This window comes from Myotis brandtii, unplaced genomic scaffold (assembly GCF_000412655.1).
Source record: "Myotis brandtii unplaced genomic scaffold, ASM41265v1 scaffold111, whole genome shotgun sequence".
NCBI lineage: Eukaryota > Metazoa > Chordata > Mammalia > Chiroptera > Vespertilionidae > Myotis > Myotis brandtii.
In genome coordinates this window covers 4,656,035-4,668,919 of record NW_005353789.1, presented here as the reverse complement: position 1 = coordinate 4,668,919, position 12,885 = coordinate 4,656,035, and the positions used below count along the sequence as shown (strand labels likewise).

The following is a 12,885-nucleotide window of genomic DNA, read 5'->3' as shown; positions in this document are numbered from 1 at the left end:
CAGAGTTGTTAAAAGATAAAACCTAAAATATATAAGCAAGCCTGAAATAGCATTCTGCACAGTAGGTGTTCAGCGTTTTCTAGATAGAAATGGGAAAGGCCCACTAAGATGAAGCCCAGAGCCCTCCTGCACTGCTGTGGGAATGGCAAGTGGTACTGCCTTCTTTGGAAAATAGTTTCTCAGTTTTCTAAAAAGTTAAGCATGCACCCAAGACATATTCCAGCCATTTTACTCATAGAGATTTGCCCAGAAACAATGAAAACTTATGTCAGTACAAAGACTTGTACACAAATGACTGTAGCAGCTTTATCTATAATAGCCACAAACTGGAACTAACCTAAACGTTCATCAACACGTGAATGCATAAACACATGATGACATATCCACACAATAGAATAGTACCTAGCCATAGAAAGAATGAATTGTTAACACATGGTACAATATGGATGAATATTGAAAAATGATTATACCAAGTGAAAGAAACTATGCATAAAATAGTACATACTGTATGAATCTATTTTTTAAAAAATCAGAAAAAATGCCAACTAATCTAGAGTGACAGGAGGCAATTTATTGATTGCTTTGGGATAGGGTAGGGGATGGGAAGAATGGAAGAATTATAAAGTGTCAGCTGGAAACTTTGGGGGTGATGGATATGTTCACTATTTTGATTGAGGTGGTGGTTTTATGGATGTGCCAAAGCTTATGAAATTGTACATTTTAAATGTGTGCTATTTATTATATGTCCATTTCCTCTCAAAAATGTTTTAAAAATCAATCCCAGTGCTTCCTTCCCAAGAGGAAGGAAAATTCTATCACCTTCCTCAGTCAGTCCTAGGTTCCCATAAAGAGAAGAGTGAATTAGGTGACCAGTGGATTGTGAGAATCCAGACAAGCATTTCCCCATGAGCTATGAGGAGGGAGTCACCGCAGGGGAAGAGATTTAAATTTCTCAGCGCAGCCAGTCTGAAGTTATTAAATTTTTAAAGAATGGTATGGATTTCTGTCCAGACTACAAGACAAAGCTATAAGACAGGGGGCTACATTTTTTTGCCTGTCAAGAGCTCATGTAGCAAGCACAGAAATATAAAACGCCTCATCAAAAAATTAATGCCCCAGTATCAGGAGGCTATTGTATCTGGGTGACAAATCTCAGATGATAAAGAGAGATGCAAATGTAAACCATGAAGGTTTATTAATTTTTTAGGATGGCAGTGATACTTGTGTCACAGTCAAAGTACAATTTCTGAGTGTGTGTGTGAGTGTTTGTGTTTGTTTTTTTACAGGAAAGCTACAGTGGTTTTGCCAGGATTTACAATGACAAATAATAAATCCTAGGCAGCAGCAAATGATTTGCAGGACCAAACAGAAGGATTAGATTAAATGGATTAATACCCCAACACTCACATCAGGCAGAGGGAATTGGTGCTGAGGGTCTAAAACAGTGATGGCGGACCTTTTGAGCTCGGCGTGTCAGCATTTTGAAAAACCCTAACTTAACTCTGGTGCCGTGTCACATATAGAAATTTTTTGATATTTGCAACCATAGTAAAACAAAGATTTATATGTTTGATATTTATTTTATACACTTAAATGCCATTTAACAAAGAAAAATCAACCAAAAAAATGAGTTTGCATGTCACCTCTGACACGCGTGTCATAGGTTCGCCATCACTGGTCTAAAAGATGTGATTTTGTTTCAATCTTGGCTGGGACCAGGAAGGAAGTCCCAGAGCCCTAAGATGGAAGCAAGAATTCTACGCTAATTGTTGTTTGACATTTAAAAACATAGAGCTATTATTCACTTGTGGGATACTTTGGCATTAATTACTCAAAATCACTTTAGATTTTTGTACTTTCAAAATGACTCTAAAAAAATTAATATGTTTTTCTATCATGTTATTAAAGGATAATGGTTTTCTAGGTCGTTTTAGAGTTGATATAGAATGATTGCCCAAAGCCCAGAGTCATGCAGTAAGTCTACTGTCAGCCTGGCCGACATGGTATATGAGAAGCTAGAATCACAGACCTGGAAAGGGACCTTGAAGAATTTCCAATGAATCTGTGGAGGCTGGGGAAGCCCCACCAATCACAGAAACAAGGCTATGGTTTAGGCAAGCCCTATTAGTCCAGTGTTCCCATTGCACAATATTAAAAATTAGGATAGGTTTCTCAGAAAGGGCTATGAGACTATGGGGGAATATAAAACTTAAGAGAGAAGAATTTAGAGAATAAGGCACTGTCTCTACCTTTCACAGATTTGACCTGCATGCATAAGCCCCACGAGAAAGGAGAGTAACATTTATTGAGCACCTGCTGCTGACTTGGCACATAGTAGAAGCCTGGATAATTACGTTCACATGTGCTCCCACAGAACATATGCTGTTGGAGAAAAAAAAGTAGGCAAACAACTCTAACACCAGGTCTCAGGGAGAAGCACATAAATGCTAGGTGACAAATGCCAAGGACTCTATCTAGCGAGCATATGACGTTTCCCCAGCCTCAGAAGTATGGCGAGCATTTTTACATCCTTTCTCTGTTTCTCTTCTCCCCTTTCGCCAGGTATCCTGATCACTTCTTTTACTCAGGCTGACCTGGCTTCACGAAACGTTCAGTATGTCCACTCCAGTGAGTCCGAGAGCCATTCAGATGCCTTCAGCTTCACGCTCTCGGATGGAGTCCATGAGGTAGGTGAGGAACTGGATTCCCTTAGCATCTGCACGGCGGCTGGTGCTGTCTGAACTTCACTTCCCTCTGCTCTCAGCCAAGGTCAGGCGGCTTCTGACAGCCCCCGGGGGTCTTGTCCAAGAGAATTCATTTTTGGGTTCCTGGTCAGTCCATCATGTGAGGGATGGTGTGAAGGAGAAAGTAGAGGGCACTTACCTTCTACTTGGGTGGGGCTGGGGGCCTGTGTCTCTCTGGTCTTCACATGTCTGCCATTCTAGGTGACCCAGACGTTCCACATCACCATTCGCCCTGTGGATGACTCGCTGCCCGTTGTACAGAATGTGGGGATGCGGGTGCAGGAGGGCGTGAGGAAGACCATCACGGAATTTGAGCTCAAGGCCGTGGATGCAGATACAGAGGTAAGAACGTGCCCCTGGGTTCTCTGGCTGAATGAGAAGCTGATCTGGTGAGTCCAGTGGTTGCTTTGTGACTGAGCATCCCAAGGGGAGGGCAGGGCGGTGAGGTTAGAACAAGTATCCTTGAAGGACTAAAAACCTGAAGAGACCACAGCCCTCCGAAAAATAGGAAGTGAATACATTTGCATCAAACTGCTTTTAAACCCTTTCTGAAACCCCAAGTATGTTCACCCTCTCCCCTGATTACATGCAACAATCTTTTTAACATGCTGAATTTTTATCATGATTTATAGGAAATTATTCCTTATTAGCATGAACAAGGATTTATGGCACCTATATATCTTTCCCTCTTTTCTTTTTAATTTTCTTTATTGTTGAAAGTATTATAGATGTACCATTTTTCCCCCATTGATCCCCTCCACCCTGCTCCTGCCCCCTCGCAGGCCTTCACTGCACTATTGTCTATGTCCTTGGGTTATGCATGTACTATATAATAAAAAGCTAATATGCAAATTGACTGAACGGGGGAACGGCCGGTCGCTATGATGTACACGGACCACCAGGGGGCAGACACACAACACAGGAGCTGTCCCCTAGTGGTTGGTGTGCTCCCACAGGGGGAGCACTGCTCAGCCAGAAGCCCTGAGCCGGGCTCACGGCTGGTGAGCGCAGTGGAAGTGGCGGGAGCCTCTCCTGCCTCTGCGGCAGTGCTAAGGATGTCCAACTGTCAGCTTAGGCCCGCTCCCTGTGGGAGCTAAATTGGGTCTAAGCGGTCAGTCAGACATCCCCAAGCGGTCCCGGACTGTGTTGAGGGAACCCCCCGAGTGCACGAATCTCATGCACCGAGTCTCTAGTATGCATATAAGTTCTTTGGTTAATCTCTTCCCACCCCTCCTCCGCCAACCCCACTTCCCTCTGAGAATCATGTCTGTTGCATTGATCACATGATTTCACTTATATGTAGAATCTAATGAACTAAAGAAGCTGACAAAATAGATCTTTCTCTTTTTTTAATTTTCTTCATTCAGACTTCTCTGGATGACAACTAATTATTACAATTTAGGCATCCTCAGAGAACTAGGCTTTATACAGTAAAACAGAGCCTGTAGAGATAGAACTCTCATTCTCATGATGCTTTCAGATAAAAGCATGTAACCTTCTGGCACAATTTAGCTCCCATAAGAGTACCACAGCAATTATTAATTAGTTCTATGTGCACTCTACCCTCTGCCAGCGCTCATTCATTCATCTGTTCACTCTTTCAGCAAATACTCATTACGTACCTGTGCCGGCTCTGCTCTAGACCTGAAGGACAGAGCCGTGAACAAAACACATAAAGTTCCAGCCTTAGGGAGTTTTCAACCTTTGTTGAGGAAGGCAGACAATAAAGAAAGAACATGTAATACCATGTCAGATATTGTAAGTGCTATGAATAAAACTAAAGCAAGCTAAAGAAGATAAGAGATTGTGCTATGTTAGACAGAGTGGGCAGGGAAGGCTTCTCTGAGGAGCAGAGATATGAAGCAGAAGAGCAAGCTATGCAGTCATCTGGGAGCCTCAGTCCCTGGGCAGAAGAACCAGAGTGCAAAGGCCCTGGGGTCAAGTGTGCTTAGAACTTTTGAGTTACAACAAGAGGCCAAGAGGTGGGAACCTAAACAAGCAGGAGAGGGGAAGAGCGGGCCCAGAGAGGAGTCCTAGGACCAGGTCACAACGGGCCTGGTTGGCCCAGTCAGGCCTTTTCATTTTATTCTACGTTGGTGGGAAATCTTTGGAAAGTCTTGAGCAGGGTTTTCTACCTCTTTATTTTTGCTTCTATGTGTCGCCCTAGAGCAGCCGTGGGCAAACTACGGCCCGCGGGCCGAATCTGGCCCGTTTGAAATGAATAAAACTAAAAAAAAAAAAGACCGTACCCTTTTATGTAATGATGTTTACTTTGAATTTATATTAGTTCACACAAACACTCCATCCATGCTTTTGTTCCGGCCCTCCGGTCCAGTTTAAGAACCCATTGTGGCCCTCAAGTCAAAAAGTTTGCCCACCCCTGCCCTAGAAGCAGTGACTAGAAATGGGAAATAAATTTCTGTTCTGATGCATATGGGATTCTGGATATAAGAGTTTTGGGAAGTGGGGGGAAATGGATGGAAAAGAAATGAATAATTTTTAAAGGTCTAGTTCCTATCATCCTGGGAGAGGTTAAAGATTCAGGCTTTTTTTTTTTTTGACCCCCCCCAAAGGACAAATATAAATGCCTTAGTCTTACAACTGAAGGCATCAGAATATAAATTCAATTATAGTTACCAATATAATTTACCTCCTTAGTTTTATTTTTGATAGCCATAAAAAATGCAGTTCTTATTTTATAAATGTCTCTAGGTTTGGCTACACTTGACCACCTGTTGGCCATCACTGACACATCTGGTTTCCCTTAAGAAGTCCCTTCTCCTCTTGCTTTTTGCCTCCTCCACAGGCTGAGTCTGTCACGTTCACCATTGTGCAGCCCCCGCGTCATGGCAGCATCGAGCGAACCACCAATGGGCAGCATTTCCAGTTCATCTCCACCTTCACCATGGAGGACGTCTACCAGAACCGAGTCAGCTACAGCCACGATGGCAGCAACTCCCTCAAAGACTGGTTCACCTTCACTGTTGCTGATGGGACGAACCCCTTCTTTATTATTGAGGAAGGAGGGAAAGAGGTGAGGGGAAACAACAGAGAGGAAGGCATAGCAGAACATGCCAGAGGTTGTCCACAACATGGCATATCAAGGCCAAGGATAGCCTTGTTTTAGTTCTTGTTCTGTCACTTATCAGTGGGCCTTCAGCAAATCACTTAGCTCCTCTAAGCCTCCTCTTGTCATCTGCAAAATGGATACAATAATCATCATCAGCTTCAATTAGACGAGGGTTCAAAGAGATAATCAATAGTAAGTACTTAACACTGTTAGCAAATTATGAGCACTTTCAATAGAAGTTGATAGGTATTGTTATTATTCTGTTATTATTTCTCCTTTCCTGTCATTTTTCTTTCATCTGTTTGTGTTTTTTTTTTTTACTAATTTCATATGGTTCTAGATTGTCTTGCTCTCTTATATGTCCCCTCAGTCAGCCAAAGTTTCTTAGTCTCATGAAGAATAGCAATGGCTAAGAGTGCGGTTTCTTCATCCAAAAGACACTGATTTAAATTCTAGCTCTGTCACCGACTGGCTGAGTGACTTTGCAAGTCATTTAACCTTTCTAAGCCTCAGCTTCCCTATCTCTAAAATGGGGACGATACCACCTTCGTGATGTATGTAAAGCACTTAGCCCAGTGCCGTACACAGGAACATCCAACCGACTGGCTGTCATCATCATCTGTGTCATCATTTTAGGGTCAGCAAGGGAAACAGGTAAAGACTTTTGTCTTGAGGTCATGCAGCCATTCAGCTTTATTACTTTGAGAGAATTGTTCCCTTCTGATATCCAGGCGTCTGGAAGAAACATTAAGACAGCCCCTGCACTACCTTTCCTGCTATTTTTACTCATTCCTTCTTAGCCTGGTGTCCTGCAGTCCCACACCCTCTGCTGGGAATAACTGCAACCCAGGTAAAAGGTAGGCACGGACTCCTACATCACAGGCGTCTGTCTCTGACTCCGCAGAAGCAGTTTGAGTGAGCTATATCGTCACACCCGACCATCCTTCAAGGATTACAGCAGGGTCAGCTCCGTCCTGCACAGTCCCTTTCAGACTTCGGTGATGAATGGGGATGGTTCCTTCGTGGAAGCAAGGTCTTCCTGCACCCTTTAGAGACCGACAGCCTGTGAAAAGGTCGTTCTCGGTGGGTCGAAGAGTCAGGATTCCCCTGCCACTGCGGGGTCTGCGATGCATCACCCCCCTGGGGGCTCATCGCTTTTATTCTCCCTCCTGCACTGCAGCTGCTCCCACTTAGTGTGACCTTCAGAAGAGAAAAAAGATTTCAGGATAAATCAGCAAGAGGGCTACCTCTCCGATAAACATCAAAGGTCACTGCAGGTCTCCAGAGGGACCCTGTTATTTTACAAATGGAAATTGCTTACAAGGAGGTGGTAGAAGGTTGAAAAGCCAGCATCTGCTGCCCTGCGTGGCAGCCGCCTTTTCCCCTCGAACAGGGAGGTGCCGCGTCTGTGTTGTGTGGATCGGTCTAAGTGAGATTGAAATTATAAACCAAAGTTTCTTTTCATTATGTCCACAAATATTTTATTCTTTTTTATTTAAATTCTTTCTTGTTTAAAGTATTACATAAGTCTCCTTTTTCCCCCATTGACACAAATATTTTATTCTTAATTTCTTCTTCTGTTTTCCCCATATGGATAGCTCACTGAAAAAAGGGGGGGAGGGGGAGAAAAATCTCTTCCCAGGAAACCTCTTTCTACATCTGGCAGAGTTCCACCTGGAGACTTTGACATTAACATTTTAATGATGGTTTTCTTCTGCCTCTCAGGAAAGATTTAACAAGAGTTATTGAAAGGAAAATGTTTTGCTTATTGTTTCACCTCAGGGTAACGTTGAACTTACTCCATGCAGAGGTGTGTAAACGTCAGCTTCCATGGCAGGTGAAATCCCAGCCCGGTGCCCCTGGTTTCTCGCTTTCCTTCGTATAGTGCCCTTTAGCAGGCAGTATTCTCCCTAAGTCTCGGGCCAAGGGCTAGCAAGTGGTGGAAACCGGCTTAGCTCCCACTCTGAAGTGTCAACTGATTTCAGGGTTCCAGACCTGACAGTTCGATGTCTGTGAATGATGAGTTTTTTTGGCTCCCCCCACCTCCCCCCCAGATTATCACAGCAGCGCCTCAGCAGTTCCGAGTAGACATCCTCCCAGTGGACGACAGCACTCCGAGAATTGTCACAAACCTGGGGCTCCAGTGGCTGGAGCGTGTGGATGGCAAGGTAAGGCCCCTCCATCGGCCAGTTCCACACTAACCAGCTTGGACAGTAGCCTTGAACATGACGATAGATTATGACTAAGAACTCTAGCTCAAGTCATGTTTATTCCTCCCTAAGTAAGCTGATATTCCTGAGATTGGAGAGCTTCATGGGTTTGATTCAGATTGTATATAGTTTAACATGTTCTTATACAATGGCTCCCAAAATATAGTAGCTCAAACAAAATAGCAGGTGTTTTCCCCCTCACATCCAGGGTGGAAGTCCAGGGCTCTGCGTGATGATTCAGAGGCACAGGTTCCTTCTCTCTTGCCATTCTGCCATTACTGGCTTGTAGCCGTTGACTGGAGTTACCCTAATCTCTTCAGTTAGTCATCAGTATTTTAGTCCATGGGAAGAGGAAAATAGAAAAGTAGAGAGCAAGGAATATATAGATATTTTAATCCTCACCTGAAGATATTTTTCCCATTGCTTTTCAGAGAGAGTGGGAGGAGGGAAGGAGGGAAGGAGGAATGAAAAGAGGAAGGAAGGGAGTGGGGGGAGAGAGAGAGGGTAACATCGATGTGAGAGAGACACATTGACTGGTTGCCTCCTGCATGTGCCCCTATGGGTGGGGAGTGAACCAGAAACTCAGGTATGTGCCCTTGACCAGGAATCAAACCCAATACCCTTCAGTGTGCGGGCTGATCCTCTAACCACTTAGCAACACTACCCATGGCAAGGGCAAGGGATATATTTTAAGCAAGTAGTACAGAAATTAAACACATCTCTTGCACTCATATTATTTTGGCAAGAAATGGGTCATATGGGCTCATCTGTTGCATGGGAGGCTGGGAGATAGAGTGTCTAGCTGATTAGCCAGGTGCCCAGCTAAAAGTTTGTTAACTAGAAGAAGGGAAAGATAGATTTGGGGACATATCTGGAATATGCCATTAATGGGAAGGAAGTGTTTTTGTGGGTGAATGTCCTCAGAGGAATACTTTAGAAATTTCATTCTCCTTCTCCTAAAGTCCAATTTGGTCATTTTAAGATATGCCATAGCCATGTCTAGCATTAAATTCCTGTCCCCACCCAAACACACACAGTTCTTGAGTTGAGTTTGAGAACTGGTTTCTTTCTTTTGCCTGTGGTTTTCCCTCTAAGACGTAGATTTTCTCTTCCCTATGGAGCTGATTAGTTGGTAGTATAGGCATCCCTCAGAGATATTGTGGGTTCAGTTCCAGACCATTGCAATAAAGCGGGTATCTCAGTAAAGAGAGTCATAACCTTTTTTGTTGGTGGAGGGTCTTGCCTTCAGTTTCTGAAACACACAGCACCTGAGAAGCACAATAAAACAAGGTATGCTTTTATATGTAGGTGTTATGCTATAGCTTTCCACCAAACTTATCAGAATTTTTAAAATATATCAAACAAAATTAGCATCAATTCTTTTGCCCTATTTCATTTATTTTTTTTTTCCATATTCAGAACCATCTCACTCTCTTCTAAACTCTCCGCAATTCTACTTCCCACCCCTACCCTACTGCAGGGACTCTTGTCAGAGTCACCAATGACCTCTATTTTGTCAAGTCCAAAGGTCACTTACATGTCCTTACTTTCCTAGAGCTAAAAACATTTAATACTATAGACCAGCCCTTTTTTCTCTCAAACCTTTGCTCTCATTAAATATTTTTTGAGTGAGTTAAGGCCTGGCCGGTGTGGCTCAGTGGTTGAGCATTGACCTAGGAACCAGGAGGTCCTGGTTCAATTCCCAGTCAGGGCACATGCCCGGTCGGGTTGTGGGCTTGTAGGAACATGCTGGAGGCAGCCGATCAATGATTCTCTCTAAATATTTTTTGAGTGAGTTAAAATATAGGCAGTATATTTGGGCAAAATTGGGGTATCATATATATCTTACTCACTTGCAAGCATTGCATTTGACTCCTGTATTTTCAGGAGTGGCCGTCTTTCCTGTGTTGTATCATTCTTTCAAAGTCCCAACCTTCTTTAAAGGCCAAGCTCAAATTCCACCATCTCAAATCTCTTCTGCCCCAGTTCAGCTGGAATTATCTCTCCCACTCCCAAAAAAGTGCATAGCACTCTTTTTTTGTTTATTTCCCGATATAGCTCTTGCCACAGCTACGTTGCTTATCAGCCTTTCTTTGCCAATGGTGTGAACACATCGAGGGCAGAGGCCGGCTGGCTTTTATCCGTACAGCCTCTTCAATACTGACAGAGTTTTCTGTGCAGTAAATGCACTCAGTCAATCATTGTTGAGCTGAATTAAATCTGAGTCACTGGGTCTTGTTCTTGCTTTATTCCCACAACAGGAGTTAAATTTAATGGGTTTCTATTCCAGGCAACCAACTTGATCACCAAGAAAGAACTGCTGACCCTGGACCCGGACACGGAAGACCTGCAACTTGTCTATGAGATCGCTACGGGCCCCAGGCATGGCCACGTGGAGAACAAGCTGCAGCCTGGCCGAGCTGCTGTGACCTTCACACAGGGTGGGGCCTCGGGGAGCTGGGAAATGGGAGGAATCTGTTCTACGACCCCTCTCACCCCTAAGTAACCTACATACAAACATACAGTCTTTTAATGTCTAACCATCCAACTTTAGAATTTTACGTCTCTGACTTTTTTCCTGTTACTCTGAGTTATGTCCCCACTCCCTCTCCCCACCCCCCACCCCCCAAAAAAATCACCTTTACCATGCTTCCTCAGCTCCCAAATTGCTTTAGGTTTTGGCCAGGTTTTCTGGAAGGGATCATGTCAATGCTCGGTCTTCTTTAAAAAGAAACCACAAAAACAGCCCCCAGGCTTTATGAAAGATCCGTGATCCTGTGTGGTTTGTTTTTTGTTCTCTAAGGGTTATGGATATTTTTTAAAGTCTTCAGCAAAGAAATTAAAATCAATGTGGGCAGATTCCTTAACAGAAATGTTTTCCTGCTTTGAATCATATCAGGCAGACCATTTTGTAATTTAGTTTCCCAGACGCCCCTTGGGGTCTTCTAGAATCTAGCTGACTTCTGAGGAAGGGCTTCATTGGGAGCAGTTACGAGAAACTGCCTGTTATGACTCATGTGCCGTATTTCCTTTTTCTCTCTGTCCTCGGTCTTCTGTGCTCTCCTAGCCCATGTTACCTGTGCCTTGTGTGGGGGCTGTTTCAGTCCAACCTTAGCTTTTCTTAGTAACACATGCCTTCCAAGGAACCTTATTAGAAGGAAGTAGTGTGGATATGAGCATATGCACACAGAGGATGGGGTTGAAGACTTTTCTCTGTCAGCTCTCAGATCCGCCGCTAACATTCCATAGACCTTTAGTGAAGTGTCTTTTTGACAAGACCTGGAAGTTCTCATTTACAACAGCATAGTGTATTTCCTGTACATGAAGATAGCTTTTTGTCACATGGAGCTACAGGATCTTATTTTTGCATCTGGCAGAAGCAGTAATTTCTAAGACTATTACCCCTTTTTGTTCTTGGGAACACATGTTCTGTCCATGACCCATTAGAAGAATGACTGAGTGTGTCAGTGTGCACAGCTATGAGGCTGTTTTTGTAACCCCGGGCTAACACACTGTGTCTTTTTTCTCACAGAGGATGTGAACTTGGGGTTGATTCGTTACGTGTTGCATGAGGAGAAGATCCATGAGATGATGGATAGTTTTCAGTTTCTGGTGAAAGACAGTAAACCCAACGTGGTCAGAGACAATGTCTTCCACATCCAGTGGTCCCTCATCAGCTTTAAACATGCTAGGTACAAGCGTCATTGTGTCTTCATTCTTGAGAAAGGAGTCAGGCAAGCAGAGGATTCTGGGCAAAGCACTCTGTGGGTCAGCTGTAGTCATCTGATGAGGGGGTGGTGATAACAATAATAAAAATAATAATTATACCAAGTATTTCTTGTATACTGTATGTATCAGGCACTGAACTAAGCACTTGACCTACATCACCTTAATACTTTGAATTTATGAGATGAATACTATTGTTGCCCCTGCAACAACAAAGCAGTAGAGACCGAAAGAGGGTTACTTGCCCAAAGTCGCATAGCTACTCAGCAGTAAAACCAGGATATAAGTAACCAGAAGACACTGGCATTGAACTAGCAGATTCTTCACAACCCAGGGGCAGAATTTCAGAGATGACTATTTTGTGTGTTTGTAGCTACAATGTCAGTGAGAAGGCGGGGTCTGTCAGCGTCACAGTGCAGAGGACTGGGAACCTGAACCAATACGCCATAGTTCTGTGTCACACGGAACAAGGCACCGCCAGCTCCAGCTCCAGGGTCAGCTCCCAGCCTGGGCAGCAGGACTACGTGGAGTATGCTGGCCAGGTAAGTGGGCGAGAGGGCCTCTGATTCCTGAACTGCCTGCAAGGACTGTGACGAGGTTGTAGTCTATTGTGGCACCTTCCAATTTTCTGTTATTCCCCCCTTCCTTTCCATTGGCAGCTTTCCTCAGTAATTTTCCTATCCTTGATTCTCACAGTACTTTGTTCTTCATGGCCTGCCTAAACTCCATTGACATTCTAACTGCCGAAGCTTAAGTTATGTGTAGCTTCTCAGTCTACATTTTGCTTCGTGACCAAAAAAAAAGTCTCCAAGGCATCATGTTCTACACTCAGCCTTCAGAATTCTAACCTTTTCTCTCCATCTTCTTTACCTGAAGGGACGGAGTGTGGGGAGACCAGTTGGGAGGCTTTTGGATGAGCTGGGTGAGAGATGATGGGAGCTTAAGCTGCAGTTATAAAGTGAAGGGGGAGAGAAGTGGGTGGATTCAACTGATGAGGAAGCCATCAATCGAGAGGACTAAGCAGTGGATTAGATAGTGGGGCAGAAGGGAAAGTGGATGATGATGCCCCTTGCTGGGAGGGGACACATAGAGGAGCAGGTTTGGTGAGGGGGTGATCTTGACTTTGCTTTGAACA

The 12,885-nt window shown here is 43.9% G+C and overlaps 1 protein-coding gene across 1 annotated transcript in view; it reads left to right on the top strand.

Moving 5' to 3' along the window:
• The window catches only part of FRAS1 (Fraser extracellular matrix complex subunit 1), a 466,232-nt gene that overhangs the window by 392,951 nt on the left and 60,396 nt on the right, over window positions 1-12,885 (top strand). The window contains exons 48-54 of the mRNA XM_014544766.1: window positions 2,563-2,687; window positions 2,946-3,086; window positions 5,551-5,778; window positions 7,869-7,982; window positions 10,315-10,465; window positions 11,557-11,716; window positions 12,124-12,292. Of these exons, the coding sequence (XP_014400252.1) occupies window positions 2,563-2,687; window positions 2,946-3,086; window positions 5,551-5,778; window positions 7,869-7,982; window positions 10,315-10,465; window positions 11,557-11,716; window positions 12,124-12,292 (1,088 nt within the window). The remainder of the gene's footprint in view (window positions 1-2,562; window positions 2,688-2,945; window positions 3,087-5,550; window positions 5,779-7,868; window positions 7,983-10,314; window positions 10,466-11,556; window positions 11,717-12,123; window positions 12,293-12,885) is intronic.